Genomic DNA, 19,282 nt, shown 5'->3' on the forward strand with positions numbered 1-19,282 from the left:
CCAACACACACATCAAATAGTGCACTTAATGCATGTAAAATTACAAAACTACTCCTAATACAAAAACTAGTCTAGGTGCCCTAAAATACAAGGGTTGAAAAATCCTACATTACTAGGGTATCCTTCCTACACTATGGAGCCCTAAATACAAGGCCCAAAAATAACGAAACCCTAATCTAATATGTACAAAGATAAGTTGGCTCATACTTAGCCCATGGACCCAAAATCTACCCTAAGACTCATGAGAACCTTAGGGCATTTTCCTAGATCTCTGGTCCAATCTTCTTAGAGTCTTTTATCCAATGCCCTTGGGGGGTAGGATTGTATTAGAAAGTTCCTTTAACGTTCCATTTCTTCTAGGCCACTTGAGAGAGGAGTGAAAATATTTAGAGTTTTTATCGCCCTCTGCCAACCATCTTACTTTTTCCTTTTTTCTGGTGAGTAAGTCATTACACCTGATCACCCGCCATAGCTCTTCTTGTACCTCCCCCTTCCTTCTTTGATCTCCCTCCCCTAGGTTACTCTATTCCTCTATTTCTTCCAGCTCATTCAGTTCTTTCTGACACGAATTCTTCCTTCAATTTAAATCATCGAACTTTTCCTCATTCCATACCTTTAATCCTTTTTTTAGAGCCTTGAGCTTCTCTTTGAGTACAAAACCACCCCAACCATGGGGCTACTGTGCGTTACAAATGTCTGCAACTATCTTCACTAACCTTTTGTCTTCAAACCAACAATCAAGGACCCTGAACGGTCGAGGGCCTCAATCAATCTCGTAGTTCTTCACGATGATTGGGCAATGGTCAGGCACATTCCTTTGTTACACGAATTGAGTACTCTCTGGCCACTGTCTAAACCATTCTCTTCTTACCAAGACTTTAGCAATCCTGCCTCTTGCAGTCTCATTCGACCTATACTATGTACAACTCCTTCCAACCAAAGGTAGGTCAATTAAGCCCATGCCCTCAATGAATGCATTAAACTCTTCCTTTTCTCTGCCACCTTCATTTTGCCCATTTAATCCCACTCTCTCAGTAGCTCTGTGAACATAATTAAAATCTCCAAGAAGGCACCAACATTGTATCTAATTGTTTGTCATCTTGCCGCTAAGTTCTTCCCACAAATTCCTCATCCTCGCCCGATCACATAGTGCATATACTTTGACGATCACCACCTGAGTTCCTTTTTCCACCCACAAACCTTCCACAACAATGTAAATGGGACCAACAAATTGAGAATTGCAATGAAAATGATTCTTGTCCCACAAAGAATTAAGTCCACCAGAAACATTGTTGGATGGCGATACAGTCCACTCCATAGAATTGTTGCCCCAAATCGAGGTAGAGAGCCAGTTATCAACCAATTCCTACTTTGTTTCTTGAATGCAGGCAAAATAAATCTCCTCTTTTTTAATAATGTTGTTAATGTGCTTTCTCTTAGCCCCCCCAACCCTCTAATGTTATATGTCAGCATCTTCATAAATCACTCGTACAACTTTCTTCCATAATTTCATGTTCAACCTCTTTTTTTTTCTCTCTTATTGCTCCGCAAAACAATCTATTTAATTCTATCAAGCACCATGGCTTCACTGCCTTAATGAGAAACACCGAATTCCTTTCCTAGGCCCCACATCCTACTCGGTTCTGCATTACCATTTTTAATCCATAGCAACCTATTGCAGTTTTGAATACAATCATCGGGTAATTCATTTTCAAAATCATCTGCCCTCAAAAGTTTTCTCCTCTATTTCTCTTTGTTGATCATCAAATTTCCTTTAGCACCAGACCCTGAAGTAAATTCTAGAAGCAATGAACCTCTGAATGGCCCTCTAGATATACTGTCATTGAGAGGCCAGAATCTATTAGTGGTTGTAGAAATGGAGGAAAACCTACGTACCTTATTCTTCGAAAGGATATTGTGTGTCATGTCTCCTTATCCTTGTGTAGGATCGGGCTTGGTATGTATCCCAATATTAAGATGAAACGACAATATTTCACCTAGGCCCAAACCACAACTAACAGTCACTTGATTTTCTTCAGCTTCCTAACACGTGACTTCTTGAGGCTTCTCTTTATTGCATATAAAAGTGTTAATAGGGACCACAAGTATGCATTCACTCATTCTAATTCCTACATCATGGACTTTACGCACTGCGCCACTGGCCACATCTTTGTGGACTCCATGTTCCTTCTTAATTAATTTAGTTTCACATGTCTCTTTTGTCACGTGGTATGATTGCACCTTATTCTACTATTTCTTGGAACATGCAAGCATGTTAGACATGCCTTCGTGACATTCAACTTCTTTGTACAACATATCGTCTTTGAAGGTACTAGTGTGTAAGACATTTATCCCATGGGTCGCAACACCTTCAGGACATTTTGAATTTTTCGACATCATTGTTGACCGATCTTCTCTTCGTCCACCTCGATGACTCACTCCTCTGGTCCCATGGTCACCATACATCTCCTCATTGGCTTCGTCTGAGACACCACCAATGCTTTCAGTCTCGCTTTCAGAATCTGAGGATATTATGTTCCTTCCAAACATACTACTAAAATCATCCTCATTGTCATCAGTCTGTTCTACTCTGTTTTCGCTGCTTCCACACTTGCACGTAGTCGCAAGACTAAGCACTTCTTCCACAACTCTAACAAGATGTGCCGTCCCATTTATCTTAATATTTTCACTGAACGTTACATGTAGTGGTGAAGACAACTTCGCTAACATCTTTGCATAGCTCAGATTTACCATATCCATGGTTAAAGGGTCTAACTTTACCAATGTTCCAAACTGTCCTGCAATCGCTGCGAAGCATTCCTCACCCCACACGTCCAATGGTACACCAGTACACCTAACCCATGTGAGTCTGTTTCCAAAGGTGATGCTAGCTTCCCATTTTTGGATAGAATGAAAAATGGAAAGAAGGCCTTCCTGCTTGGTGTTTTCACTAAACCACTCTTTCGTGCACCCTGAGATCAACACCATGTCATCCCCCAAATAGTTAAATTTTATCTTTCCAGCGTTTTCATTGACATATACATCTTATAGTCTATCAAATAAAGAGAGATCTCTTAGGTGTCCTACCCAACAGTTATTGAGTCTGTCCAAATTACTCCTTTGAATATTCAACTCCATTTCCCACCACTTCTTTTCCTCCTCAAGAGCTTGCTTGCCACACCTCGGTTTCCATGTCTTCATCTTAGTGTTAATCTGACCCTTCATAACCTCAGCAAATGATTGTGTTATCAATTGTCTCTCTTTATGTTCATGGTTGGCTTTCCCAGTATCGCCTTCCATTTCATACAGAGTAGTTGGTTCACGCTCCTTAGCTCTATACGATGTCCCTCCTTCATCTTTGCTAAAAGCTACTTGTGGCCTTTCGAACTTAGGAATGTTGACATTCATCTTCACATTGCCAATCTTGATTTGATCTAGTTGTTTCTCCAAATGTGCTACATTGTTAACATTTATGAACCTAACAAATCCATATTTGTTCCTCCATTTATCTTTCCTTTTTGCAATGAATACGCCCCAAACCTTACCATACTTGCTGAAGATTTTCCAAAGATTCTTCCCACAATACTCATCGAGGGACTTAGAAAAGAAAAAAGGATGTGATTCTCCTACCTAGCCTACACTACTAAAAAGGCTATAATTTATGTCGTTGATTCTAAATCGGTTCTAGAGAACCGTCTTAGAAAGGCTCACAGTGGCATTTTTGTAATAAAGTGAAACATAACAACGGCATCTGTGCAGAGCCGACTTTGATGAGGTGTGCGGGATGGCGAAATGGTAATTTTGTAGTCTGGTACAAAGACAGTTTTGTCCGAAAAACCATCTTTGTTTGGTTAATATCGTGTTCATATATATATTCGAGTAGTACTCAGTACTATTGCTAACCCGAGAAGCCCTAGCTAGCTTCTGCATGCACTCCCTTGACATTCATCCCCAGACTCCGCTATGTGCACTTTGAGTGCGATCGAACGTCAACCGTCTCCCAGCATCATGCCCGTGAACCCCAAATTAGGTATGTCTGATACTTGAAGCTCCCTTCCCCTTTGTTTACCTATACTTGTTATTCTCAACTTCGTACCCTTCTCCTTAAATTGGCACAAAGAACATGTAGTAAGAAGGAGAAACAACAGACCCCCTATTAAGTTCCTCCATCGTCATCCCCTGTTCTCCCTCTAAGTATGTGTATAGTTTTACCAGGTTCCTCCTCATTTCCTCTAAGTATGTGATATTTTTTTTAGCTTTGTTAGATTGATGTTTTTTTGTTCCCTTAACAATTGTAGAAAAATGATTAACTATTTCTCTCATTAGCTAGAAATTTCATGCCATCAGAGTCTATGGATTACTTTTCTAACTTTTAGCCATACAATTTAGTAACTAGAGCAACTTTTGGAATACATAGTCGGAGCAAGCATGTTGATGAGTTGATGATGTGAAAAATGTTTTGGCACAGTTGTTAGTTACAACCTAAATTCCTATTCTCTCTTATTCATGTTTTACTCAAGGTAGTATAGTTGTATGAGGTGAAACAATTTATTTGAGAGATAAAAATTATCCTCAATTTAGCCTAATTTCTTTCTGAATTTAGCCTAATTTATTTTACTGGCTCAGCCACTCAGGATAATTTTTTCTCCTTCAACTTGAAATCAAGGAGATCTTGGCTTGGACTTCCTTGAATTGATTATTATTTGTATTTTGAGTTGAATGTTTTTGGTATTCATGCTCTTGCTACTGTGGGCTTAATTGTGTTTTAGTCTTTTTGATTGCAATTCAATAAAATGAGTAGAAAACTCTATATGATCAATTATACTTATCTTACATTTTAAAAAGGGATATAGATAATTTTTGTTGGGTCAATATTACCTACAGGAATTTTTTTTTCTTTTGTGAATTTCATATCTTATCCTCCTTTTTCTTTTTATCACCTTAGTATGTAAAATTTGGCTTATTATTGCATTTTAGGCAGCAAATGCTGGTGCTGAAGAAGTGCATTATGTATTTTACGCTGATTGTGAATGTATTTTTTTATGAGACATAAAAAGATATAATGATTAAAATTTGGGGGTTTTGAATTCTTCTCATTATGTCTGAAGTTGAAGATGTCATGTCCCTGCTATTTGCTTTCATATACTAGGACCATGATTATTTCCTCCTTGATACTTTTAGCAGTATATAGATTTTTCTTTTTTTGTTTTTGTTTTATGATATGTGCACTATGCATTTAAGTTTCTTGATCTGGAGGATATGACCTTGTGCCTGCAGTATTACTGATGGTGAGGCCAAGCCTATGGAAGGTGAACTTTCAAAATCACTACTGGAGAACTACAAATGCTATCTATTGGACTGTGGGGCTGAGGTATTTGTCCGGGTTGGCCGGGTAACACAAGTTAAAGAACGAAAAGCAGAATGTGAAGCAGCTGAGGTAATGCTATTGCAAGTTCCACCATTTCTTCATATGTTGGTTTGAAGTGAAGTCATTCATGTTACTAATATGTTCAAGAGTTTCTCACAAGTCAAAAAGGCCAAAATCTACAAGGATTACCAGAATTATTCAAGGTTATGAGACACATTCGTTTAAGTCCAACTTTGATTCTTGGCCATCAGGATCTGCTAATACTGGTGCTGATTTTATCATTTTTTTTAATTAGTTTCTTGGCTCAATTAAGTTATGCCAACTAACATTAATGTTATTTGGCACTTACAGGTATGGCAAATCAATGGAAGTGCTAAGACTCCATTACCTAAGGAGGATATCAGTAAATTTTATAGTGGAGATTGTTACATAGTACTGTACACTTATCACTCTAGTGAGAGGAAGGAGGACTACTACATGTGTTGTTGGTTTGGAAAAGACAGCACTAAGGTAATTTAAATCCCTCTAATTTGAGCTCGAAATATGTTGTGATAATTGTAATAATTTTTTTACATTCACTCTACAGTTCTTACCTTATTGTTAAGACTGGCCTAGAATTTCCATGCTTGGCCAAAAACATTATTTCTTAGTGTGCTTTCTTGTGTGTGGATTTGTGGATGTGATAACATTTAGTATGTAGAACAGCTCTATTGGGGAGCAGACTCTGAATTATCTTTGTTAAGCATTATTCTTACATTTAGTATGTAGAACAGCTCTATTGGATATGGATACGACTCTAGCAGTCTAGACACAAGAGAAGAGGACCGGAACTATAAGTATTATCGTCGGATTCAGAAACAGGAAGTAAATGAAGCGTTGAAAAGAATGAGTAATGGTAAGGCGGTGGGGCCAGACAACATACCTATTGAAGTGTGGAAAACTCTTGGAGATAGAGGTCTTGAGTGGCTCACCAAACTCTTTAATGAAATTATGAGGTCAAAACGCATGCCGGAGGAATGGAGGAGAAGCACGTTAGTGCCAATCTATAAGAACAAGGGGGATATACAAAATTGTGCAAATTATAGGGGAATCAAGCTCATGAGTCATACCATGAAATTATGGGAAAGAGTGATCGAACGGAGATTAAGAAAGGAGACTCAAGTTACTGAGAATCAATTTGGTTTCATGCCGGGAAGGTCGACCATGGAAGCGATTTATTTATTACGGCGGGTGATGGAGCAATATCGCATGGACCAACAAGACTTGCACTTGATTTTTATTGACTTGGAGAAAGCGTATGATAGAGTGCCTAGAGAGATTTTGTGGAAAGCTCTAGAGAAGAAAGGGGTTAGGGTTGCATATATTCGAGCTATCCAAGATATGTATGATAGGGTATCGACTAGTGTTAGGACACAGGGTGGAGAGTCGGACGATTTTCCCATCACAATTGGTTTGCATCAAGGGTCAACCCTTAGCCCCTACCTTTTTACCTTAATTCTGGATGTCCTCACGGAACAAATCCAAGAGATAGCGCCGAGATGCATGCTTTTTGCAGATGACATAGTCCTCCTTGGAGAGTCGAGGGAGGAGTTGAATGAGAGGTTGGAAACTTGGAGACGAGCTCTAGAAACACATGGCTTTCGCCTAAGCAGAAGCAAATCGGAGTATATGGAATGTAAGTTCAACAAAAGTAGGAGGGTATCTAACTCAGAGGTGAAAATAGGAGACCATATTATCCCTCAAGTCACACGGTTTAAATATCTTGGGTCTGTAATACAGGATGATGGAGAAATTGAAGGGGATGTGAATCATCGCATTCAAGCAGGATGGATGAAATGGAGAAAAGCATCGGGGGTGTTATGTGATGCAAAGATACCGATCAAGCTAAAGGGAAAGTTTTATCGGACTGCGGTAAGACCGGCGATTTTGTACGGAACAGAATGTTGGGCGGTCAAGAGCCAACATGAGACTAAAGTAGGTGTAGCGGAGATGAGGATATTGCGGTGGATGTGTGGTAAGACTCGACAGGATAAAATTAGAAACGGAGCTATTAGAGAGAGGGTTGGAGTAGCGCCTATTGTAGAGAAGATGGTGGAAAATAGACTTAGGTGGTTTGGGCATGTAGAGAGAAGACCGGTAGACTCTGTAGTGAGGAGAGTAGACCAGATGGAGAGAAGGCAAACAATTCGAGGCAGAGGAAGACCCAAAAAGACTATAAGAGAGGTTATCAAGAAGGATCTCGAACTTAATGATTTGGATAGAAGTATGGTACTTGATAGAACATTATGGCGGAAGTTGATCCATGTAGCCGACCCCACCTAGTGGGATAAGGCGTTGTTGTTGTTGTTGTTGTTGTTGTTGTTGTTATATAGAATTTTTAACATTAGGATAAAGTCATTCAAATAGGCTTGGGATGACTATATTCTTGGGATTGTACCCCAAGTTATAGTTTTCTGTATGTTTATGTTGATTGAAAATAGTATAATGCTATATGTTGATCATGAGGTTTTTTAAGTGCTATTAGTATATTTACTGATAGAAAGTGTATCAGATCTGTGTGATTTGTGAAATTGCTATATGTTGATCATGAGGTTTTTGAAGAAGACTAAATGCTGAAGTGTTTTCACATCTCCTATTCAATTTTTTGAATACAGGAGACAAAGTGAAAAAAGATGGAATTTTTGTAATTATTGGCAAAATTAAAAAGGGAAACAGATAACATTGCCTTTAACCTAACAGGCTCTTAACCTGTAATGGAGAAATTGAGTTTGGCTAAGTATAGGTATCTTAAATTTAATATGTCCATATTCAATTGGTGAGCATAATGAAATGGCTTTCTTGGGTTTCATTTTGGAAAGTTAAGTCATGTCATGGGACTCAAGAGCTACAGATTCAACTTTCGTGTTTAAATTATTCCTCTATGATTGATTATGGGGTTGTAGTTTAGCGTCAATGAGAAACCTCTAACAGAAAGACTTTTTATTTCTCTTAAAAATTAGCATCCAGCTTCCAACAAGGAGTGAATGCCTCTGCAAAGACATTGTATAAATTTGTGGAACTTTAATTTTGTCTCATGTGCTATTATGATCCATTCAGTTTTACCTTATGAAATTATCCTAGTTAACAACATCTAAGTAGCAATTATACTTGATCACCCATTCACCATACAATCCACTTGGTGCAACATTAAAATGGATCATGGCCAGAACAATAATACTTCATCTATGAATACAAGTAGGACAGATACACTAGAAGTCTAAGCATCCCACTTTATATTGTATAGGGAAGTTATACTAAAGTTATAGACATGTCTTTTTCTTGCCAGTTTTTCATAAATAGATTATAGATAATAGATTCACCTAAAGCATACTATCATATTAAAGAAAATTAGCAGTAGTAGTGCCCTTCTACATCCTAGATTTTGTGACATTCATCCAAATTCCTAGACATCCAACTACATCTACTAAAGCCTAAATGGATAATCAATACTTGATTATCCCTAATCAATACTTGATTTCTTATTGTTTGTGAGCAGTGCTTTTTTCCTCTCTTTTCCGTTCTTTTCCCCATAATTTGCTTAGGCTCTCTCTCCCTCTCTCTGATTTCGTTCAATCTCTGGAATTTGATGTATAATCTAGTTACAAAGAATATTTGATTCTTTTTTTATTTTATTTGATGTGTGATAGTTGTTGATGTGGTGTTGCGGTAGAATTGGCATGGAGCCGATTACAATTCTTGTCTTAAATTCAATACTCTGAGCTTGTTTTAAATTCAATACTCTGCCTTGCATTGTCTGAAATTATGACCGAATGATACTTAATTCTTGTTTTCAGAATTTTATTTATGGTTTATGTCGTGAAGTATTAAGATTCCCACCGTGTGGCTAACTGATAACAGACCTATAGTTAAACCAATGATTGGACTTTATTTTGAGCTTGTTTTAAATTCAATACTCTACCTTGCATTGTCTAAAATTACAACCAAATGATACATCAATGCTTGAATATCAACAGGTGTAGACAGCTGCTAGCAGGCAACTTCAATTACAGAGAATGTTTGAAGTGGTTTATGACCATACTGGATACAATATCTCGTGTTTATGTGGTTTAAGGATGATAGTGTTATAAACGCATTGCATTAATAATAGATATGCCTAATATCTGGTTATCTTAAGAATAAAAAAAATTCAAATATAATAGTTTGAATTAATAGGTTTTTAATGAGGGAAAAAGAAGAAACTGGCGATACTACTTAATAGTTTGTGTTACACTATTATATCATCTAGGGTGGATGTCCCTTATTGTTTTTATACAAAAATCATTGTCAATCATCCAGAGGAAAATTTTAGTGCTTTTTTTTGTCAATCATCGTTTTCTGATTAATTTTAGTGTCTTTGCATCACCTCTAAGCATTATGGTGAGTTAATAGTTAATTAATTAATTAATTAATTACAAATCGACCCCTTCTCATGCATATATATATATATATATATATATATATATATATATATATATATATATAATTATTTGCCGGCAAAAGTGATTAGAACAAATAGTGTACAGTTTATGCCCTTCTATTTGTCATTTTTCCTCACATTGAATGCCATAACGTGGTTTGTATATGGTTTGTCTATGCAAGACAAATGCATTTATGTAAGTAGCCCATTCAAGTCCATTAATTCCATATATTACTAGCTAGCACTATATATAAATTAATTTAAATTGTAGATTCCAAATGTGGGAGGGTTTGCACTGGGGCTAGTTCAGATGGTGCTATATGACATTTATAGGAAGGGCACTGAGAGTGAGAAGGAGCAAGGTTTAGGTGAAGGAGTGATAAACATTGTTTGGTTAATATGTACCATCTTGAATTTATATATTGTTATTTTTCATTGCATAAAATTTAATTAATTTCATATTCTCATGTGTTTATTGTAGGTATTTGAATAACCTAGCTTTCAATTCTGTAAAAAAAAAAAAGTAACTCGAACGAAAAAAAATAAAAATAAAAAAAACATTCTACATTGGTTCTGAGACGACCGATGTAAAAAACTAACTATTCTAAGACGGCCACGTGTCAAAGACCGTCTTAGAATGCAATGCATTCTACATCTGTTCTAAGACGATCGATGTAAAATGTTCAGCATTCAAACGGCCGTCGTAGAAAATACTTTCTCTTTTTACGACGTTTCCTATGACAAAGATCGTAAACCGATGTAATATGCTTCAAATAATCGATGTAGAATCCTACTTTTCTAGTAGTGCTAGCACTTCGTCTCCTGTTATCTACCCCACTCACTTTCTCACGTTCTACACTCTCTCTCATCACTCTTTCTACTCCGTCCTATGACATTCCGAAAAGTTAGGAGGCTAAATTAAACAACCCAATTGATATTGATGTTGCATGATTGGAAACTCTTGTTGGGAAGGGAACAAGTTAAAGGGTGATCATGTTATATGGAAGAGACAGGCCTAAGGAAGAGGGCAAGATAAGTGTTAATGAGAATTTCATTGGACAAATTAAGCATGAGGAAATCCAGGTTGTGGGTAAACAAGAGTATATATGTGGCAACACAGGTCAATTGATTATGTCATGTGACAATCATGACAATTAGCCACGTTATAGCTTAATAAAATTCCTTTCACGTAGTGATTAAAATGAATAATTTTATAAAATAAGGGATTAATTTTTTTTTTAATCAGCAAAAAAGAGTAAATGTTTTTAGTCTCTCTTTTAATTTTTATTGTATTGTATTAAGCTATATCGGAATAGACATCCTTTAAAAAAAGCTATATCGGAATATTATCTGTTTTTTAACCTCTTATTAAATTATATTTGTCCTATACATTGGCGTAATAAATTGATTTGTTTTTTGTTAAACAAGGAGGCCCAAAGGCCCAAATTGATTTAATTCTACCACTTTATGTCAGAATAGATGAAAGGGTAAGAGTTTCGTCACAAAATTCCGTCAACCTGCCACATAAAATTCTTAAAGCATACTTATAGAAAAATAAATTGTAATAAAATAAAGTTTAGTCACTACTTTCATACAATATTATTTGTTCCTTTGAGTCAATTCATATGATTAAATTAATTATGAGATATAAATTATGTATGTATTAGTTTGATTTTCGATAATAAGTTCTATTTCTCCGTCTTAATTTATTTTTTTATAACATTTATTATGAGCAGTCTTCTTAGAATAAAAGAACAGTAAAATTATCTAGAAGCAGTTTGAATGTAAAATTCATGTAATATCATATTTAAATGGATACAGTTCTTTCGGAAAAACAAAAGAAATAAATTTGAATAATTAACAAACTTGGTTAATAGCATTTGGCACAAGGAAAATAGTAACTGTGTTGGTTTGTATAGCTTTGATTAAACATGAATCCAGACTCATTAACCGAATGCTGATACATCATTGTATACAAATAAATTGACATCTTATATGTTATGAAAGTTGGTGCTGATTGAAGACTTTCAAGAGATCGAAGGCTTATTCTAATTGGTTGTGCATCTTGTCTCTAGCATATAACATGTGCAGTGATTTGTTTCCTCCCTTATAGAAAGTTTACATTTAAAGAAAAAGTTGAATCATTTCCAAAACAGACTGTTATGCATCTAATTAAAGTCCAACCACTAAAGGATAAACAGATGGTCAGTCTTTAGTCTGTATGCCATTACAGCACTATGCAAAATTTTGGTGATAAGATAGGGTTTTTTGTTTGATGTGTCTCCTACATTAATGTGAAGGTAAGAACAACTAGAAAAAAGATATAATAACACGTAAGTAAATAAGTTAGCCATTTGTTTGTTGACACATATCTATCTATATATACATGGTCAATGACCAAGCTATGACTATACACATTACTTAGTTAAAGCGCACTTTTTAATCTCTCTTCACTATTCGAGTTACCAAGGTGTTTATTGGTCTATATATAGATTGACTGATCTATATGCTTAGTTATCTACTTAATCAAGTTATATTAATGCATGATGACTAGATGGGACATAACTTTATACTGAAATATTTTCTGTATAGTCATCCCCCACTGCAAATAGTAATGAGCAACAAATGTCTTTTGTAAGCATCCTGCCATAAACAAACATGCACAACCCAAATGTTGTTCTTTAGCATAGCAACCCACTTGGGCATACTCAAGATCAGGTTTCCCAAAAGGCCAAAACTGAATAAAAATCTTGATGAGCATGACTGTACATGATAACTACTTCACACTTGCATTGGTATTGTAGCATTCTTGCCAAGTTAGGTTCCATTCTTATCTTATATTGTTTGGATTTCTTTAAATTTTGGTACCAACTTTTCCAAAGCTAGTAAGTGATAAGCATCAATGTCAAATTTCTTACTTAACTTCCCTATCATTTTCATTTGGCATTAAGTGTGTATTATAGGGATAGACTTAACGCCAACTAGCTAGGTTGCCTTGCCTATGCAAATACATTTCCTCATTAATGGATCATTTCGAAAAGCATTACATTGTTTTCAAAGTTCAATAATTTATTCATTTGATTATTTACCATTTTCTATCAAATGTGTGCCTGCCTGTTTCTCCACTTTAACTATTAAGTACTTTAAGGTGTGTTCTGGTACCATAAAAAAGTATAAAAAATTGGAGTATAATAAATAAAGAAACAAAAGAAAAGAATAAAGTAATATCTTTTAGAAGTATCTTTAAGATGTTCTGATATTATTTTATTTTATTTTTTTATATAACCATAAGTATCTTTTACATTATACAATTTTACTCGAGTCAGATAACATTATTATAGGTGATCAAACTTTTCATTTGAAATATTTAATGCATGCAGCTACATGAAAAAAAAATTGAACTCAAGACTCTAATGATTAAGTTGAAATAATGTCATATTAGTTTGATTTACACACTTGGTGATTATATTTTCAGTTGTTTGATTGTATGGATAAATAAAAACAAAGAAGTAAAAAATAATAATAAAATATCACACTTCGTAAATGATAGGAAAACTAGAGGAAAGATAATTCCTCCACTACTTTATTCCCTGGTGATCGAATTATTAAATTTTCTTCAGAACAAGTAATACATGAAAAATTATTTGATTGAAAAATCTCCTAGGTCTTCAATGGGTATTCGCATAAATTCTTAGTTATTTTTTGCATCATAATAAATTCAGAATGACCTATGTCAAAAACTAAATTTATTTTGATTTGTAAATTTCTGTTTTACAACTGTATACGTTTCTATTGTACTAATTTTTTTTTATCCATAAGAATTGAGCACGATACTAGTAATTTTATAACACTCACACATTCTGTTCAACCAATTAAGTTAGATTCCCTTGATACTATTGTACTAATATATGTGTAGTACAAAGCAAGAGAAAAGAAAAATATATTTATAATATGAAATAAATACCCTTTAATAAGAATGAGATGTGATAAAAAAATAAAAGAAATTTATTATTAAAAAAATATTCTTTTAACTTATTATTATGGTATTATTATTTAATAATATTAAATAAATCTAAATAGTCATTCTTTTAAATGATTATACATGTAAAAGCATTTTTATTAATTGGGCCACAAGGGGATCCAAGCCCCATCACAGCCTCTTATAGAAACTTGACCACTTTATATAAATTTCTGTAGCTGCATTAGATATTTCATATTGGCTCATAGAATTACTCAATTACAACTTTTGTTTTTTTAAGAATCTTTACTCCTTTTTGGTTATAAACATATTGAATTGAAATTTGGGGTAGAAGGGAGAAGAACTGAAATTTGGGATCCAGGGAGATGGAGGGTATATAAAATTTATACAGTAAAAATAGCATAGCATCAATATGTACATTGCTACATTGAATATGTGGGAGGCTTTTGAAGAGTGACTCAATAAGCCCAATAATTAAATTAAACGATTTGGGCTTCATAACCCAACTTTAGTAAAGAAAACAAAAAGAAAAGAGAGTTGCTATTGATCCTACAAATCTTTAAAACATATTAAAAAGACTTTTTTACCTATCAGTTCAAACCTCACCACCCCTCCTTCTTCCTCATTCAGTTGTATTCTTTTTTAGCAAAAAAGTACTCAATGGAATCACAATTCTACATATAAAATATTCAACAAAAATATGTTTTTGTTTCAGATTTTGTACACAGAATCATGATTCCATTAAGTATTTGATACACACTTTGTATACAACAATGAAAATGTATTTTCATTGTAGTATGAGAGTTTTGTACAAAATCTACAACGAAATTTTCCACTATAGGTTTTGTTCGCACCTCGTAAATTACAACGAAAATATGTTTTTGTTGTGGATTTTGTATGCGGTTATATAATGAAAACATGTTTTTGTGAGAAGGTCATTTTCAAAAGAAAAAAATTCAATCACTTAGTAAGGATCATTAGCAATGCTGTTGGAACCAATAGAGCAACTCCCCAAAAGAAAAAAAAAAGATGGGCAGAAAAAAAGATGGGGTACTCTTACATCCATAAGAATTCTTTTTTCCCGTTAAAACGTAGGGATTAAAATATATTAAATTTTTATAAACAAAATAAAATTAATAAATCAAAATATTTTGAGGAATAATGATCATATTTTATTTTTAATTTTTGTTCTTTATGGTTTTCCACTTTCTGAATATAGTTTTTCATTTTTTAATTAATGATAATATTAAAAAAGGATAAATGAGTAATTAAGGGAGAACAATTTATGGTGTTCATTCACCCTTTTGTCCAAATGAAGACAATTGGTTTTTTAGTAGAATAGGAGAATAACCTTATACAAATACACTCTTGACATTTACCCCCAGAAACTTGGGCTTGTTTACCTTGATCTCATTAGTCATTACAATCTAGAAACAAGCACAAATGATACAACACAACAACTTAGAACGAATCTTGTGTTTGATTCCACTTTTCAAACACAATTTTATATATTTATTAATAAGCTAGTATTTATATTTTTTTGCATTGATCAAAACATTTCCTACTTCCAAATGAGTTTCCAAACATGCTAAACTCCTAATCTGTAAATTCCTAACGGGTTGTATGGTTGTGATTAAATTAGAAGCAAGTTTATTTTGTCTTTCGTTAATTAGCTTCTTCCTGTTTTAGAAGATCCAAATGAGAAGTAAGCCTCCTACTCCGTCCTAATAAGCAAAAAAGTCAATTTAGAATGCCGAGCTAATTAGTTGTGATCACGTCGAGTTTTTTTATTTTATTTTATTTTATTTAGGTAATGAAATTCATTTATTAAAAAGCAAACATAGGGTCAATCAAGAAAATTTAATGCTACACACGGTTGAGAGCCAACGATGTTGGATATAGATACACACCTAACAACATTTTGAGCAACATAAATCTGTTTGATACTCCAAGGTATATTACACATAGAACAAGAAGAGAATAAACACATGGAACCTGAGAGTAGACAAGAACAATTTAGCCTGTTTGACTCAAACATTTTCCATATTGTTAGTGATAGCTGTCCAATGCTTTTTCCATGTTTCTTCCTTTCTTTTGAAGTAGAATCTTAGAGCATCTCCAATGGATATGCAATTTAAGCAACTTATTTTGAGTAGTTAAATAATTCATATATATTTTACTTCAATGATGTAGTTTTAATTAGCAACTTTTGAATTATTTTCCTTAAATGATTTTTAAATGGTAATAAATTTTTTTTTACCGAAACTTAATTTTAAGTAACTCAATATAATTTGTAGATCATCTTTAATGGTAAAAAAATTTAAACAATGTCTAAAGTAAGTCACTCGTTAAGTTAATTAATGGCTTATTAAATCAAATTTATAGGCTCTTTCATAAGGTAATTAATGGTTAATTAAATCAAATTTTTAAATGAAACAATCCTTGTCGAAATTGTTGGAGTATTATCCAAATTTGATCTTTGTCAGAAATAGTTTTTTGTCAAACTTTACTGACTTCTCAGTCAAACTCTCGATTAGTCAAATCTATTTTTTTTAGAATCGAATAATTAAAAAAAATATTGAGGTACGAATTTTGAAACAAATCCAACGCAAAAGAACCTCGATTCATTAGCAAACTTCAAGAATTTAATTAGATGCAAGAATCTAACATTTTCAAATAGTGTGGTTAGGTGTTGTATGTCTGTCATGTTGAAATTTTTTATTTGTTGTTAAGATGGACGAAGATCATTGGATATATGACAATATAATGTCTGAAAAAGTTGATATGGATGATCAAAATGAACAAGAATATGGTGTGGATGAATAACATGTTGATTGTTCGGATGCATTCAATACTTCTCAGGTAATAATGTTCATTATTGTTATTAATTTCATAAAATCAATGTCCCTTAGAAGATTAAAATTGTGTGGGTTGCGTTGTAGGTGTTTGGTACCCGAGATGATGTTTTGTAGTGGGCTCGATCCGTTGTTCATGAAAATGGATTTGTGGCGATCATTGTGAGGTCTGACACAAACACTAGTAGTAAAGGAATGACTTTATTTGTGTTCATTGGTTGTGGAAGGAGTGGTCAGTATAGATCTAGGAAGAAAGATTTTGTTAGAAAAGATACTAGGAGTAGGAAATATGGGTGTCCCTTCAAGCTTAGTGGGAAACCAGTGGTTGGAGGGCAAGGTTGGATGGTGAAGTTGATGTACGGGATTCATAATCATGAATTGGCCAAGTCATTAGTTGGACATCCATACGCTGAGCGATTGACTAAGGATGAAAAGACAATTATTGTTGATATAACCAAGTCAATGGTGAAACCAAGAAACATTCTGCTAACGTTGAAGGAGCACAATGCCAATAGTTGTACAACAATCAAACAAATATACAATGCAAGAAGTGCATACCGTTCTTCCATTAAAGGAAGTGATACTGAAATGCAACATCTAATGAAGCTTCTTGAACGGGATCAATATATTCATTGACATAGATTAAAGGATGAAGACGTGGTACGTGATATCTTTTGGTGTCACCCTGATGCAGTAAAGTTATGCAATGCATGTAATTTGGTATTTTTGATAGACAGTACCTACAAAACAAACAGGTATAGACTTCCACTACTTGACTTTGTTGGTGTGAGACTAGCGAGGATGACATTCTCTGTTGGTTTTGCATATCTCAAGGGTGAACGTGTTAATAATGTGGTATGGGCTTTAGAACGATTTCGAGGTATATTTTTAAGACATGATTCCCTCCCAGGAGTTATTGTGACTGACAGAGACCTAGCATTGATGAATGCAGTAAAAATTGTATTCCCTGAGTGTACAAACTTGTTGTGCAGGTTTCACATCGACAAGAATGTCAAGGCAAAATGTAAATCAGTAATTGGTCAAAAAAATGTTTGGGAGTATATCATGGATGCCTGGGGAAGTCTAGTTGATTGTCCTTCGAAACAGCAGTTCGATGAATGCTTTAAGAAGTTTGAAATTGCTTGTTCACCTTGGCTAATGTTTGTTGACTATGTTAACGAAACATGGATAATCCCCCACAAGGAAAAATTTGTTACAGCCTGGACGAATAAGGTGATGCACTTAGGAAATACAACAACAAAATAAGTATGAAAATTTTCAACTATTTCTATTAAGGTTGATGAATTGATGGAATTTAATTATTGTATATGTTTATTATTTTTTTGTGTATTTCAAATGTAGGGTTGAATCTGCTCATTGGACTTTAAAAAGAGTATTACAGAATAGCCTTGGAGACTTATGTAGTGTTTGGGATGCCATGAACAACATGATCATCTTGCAGAACATTGAAATTAAAGTATCCTTTGAAACAAGTACACATGTGGTTGGATATGTTTTTAAAGTTACCTTATACAAGAGGCTTCTTGGAATGGTTTCAAGGTATGCTTTAAATCAGATTGGTGCTGAGTTTGAGCATGTACATTATCCTGACAAGAATCCTTCTCCTTGTGGTTGATCATGAGAACTATGCACGGTCTTCCTTGTACATGTAAGCTATCTAAATATGTTCTTGGTAGCATCCTACTAGATTCAATCCATATGTTTTGGAGGAGAATCAGTTTTTCAGACCAAGGGTTATCTGAGCCCGAAGTGACCATAAAGGAAGAGATAGGAACCATATCTAAAAGATTTGAGGAACTTGATGTTTGTGGTAAGTTTAGTCTAAAGAGTAAACTTCGAGAAATTGCATACCCTGATCAAAACTCTGTGTCATCCTCCAGCAAAGGTCAACACTAAAGGTGATGTGAACCTAAGTAGGAGCGGATCATTTGATACAGGCTACGAAGATTTGGATGACGCCACTTCCGGTGAAGGAAGATAAGTCAGGGTAGACGCCACAAGGATTACCTTGATAAGTTTGAGATTGGTTCAACAAGAAACCCAAAGAGAAGCTCTCACCAAATTTTAGGAAAATGCCAAAAGTTTCTTTATTGAAAACCAAAAACCAATATTATAGTGTATCTGAACAAAAGATAAAAATAGACATGGGCCTTCTAAACAGTTTGGGCAAAAATTACAATAAATAAAAATTATAACTAAAAAACATATTTAACTTGAGCCTTCAAATTAGTTTGGGCCTTCAGCAACAATTAATAGTCTTGATAGTGTCTCTGTCTCTAGGCCTTCATCCTTCTCCACTCGGGGGCTTTGTCCTTCTCCACTTGGGCCTTCATCCTTCTCCACTTGAGCCTTTAGCTTGTATTTGGCCAGTTTCAAGATTCTCATCATTCCCTCCTTCTTGGAAAACATTTGCCCTCAAATGTCCAGGATCATCACCGGGTTCAAGTACCACTTCCTTCCTTTTCTTGTTGGCTTGCTTGGCATAGCTTTCATTCTTCTTTGCAATTTGCACCTTCACTTGGTCATACAATCTTTTCACATACTCAACTTTGGTCTGTGCATCCTTATGTTGAGTCTTTGGGGCTTGCTGTTGTAAGTTGGCC

General features: G+C 34.6%; 1 protein-coding gene across 1 annotated transcript; it reads left to right on the forward strand.

Moving 5' to 3' along the window:
- The first annotated feature begins 3,784 nt into the window (after positions 1-3,784).
- Positions 3,785-5,972, forward strand: LOC114373103 (villin-2-like). Its single transcript, XM_028330645.1, has 4 exons — positions 3,785-3,795; positions 5,278-5,437; positions 5,720-5,878; positions 5,955-5,972. Exons 1-4 carry the CDS (start codon positions 3,785-3,787, stop codon positions 5,970-5,972), a joined length of 348 nt encoding a protein of 115 aa, XP_028186446.1.
- The last annotated feature ends 13,310 nt before the right edge of the window (positions 5,973-19,282 follow it).

This window comes from Glycine soja, chromosome 11 (genome assembly GCF_004193775.1).
Source record: "Glycine soja cultivar W05 chromosome 11, ASM419377v2, whole genome shotgun sequence".
Classification (NCBI taxonomy): domain Eukaryota; kingdom Viridiplantae; phylum Streptophyta; class Magnoliopsida; order Fabales; family Fabaceae; genus Glycine; species Glycine soja.

Excerpts from the sequence above, each read along its gene's own strand:
- LOC114373103 (XM_028330645.1), top strand. Across the intron at positions 5,438-5,719 it reads CAGAATGTGAAGCAGCTGAG|GTATGGCAAATCAATGGAAG; the intron begins GTAATGCTATTG and ends TGGCACTTACAG.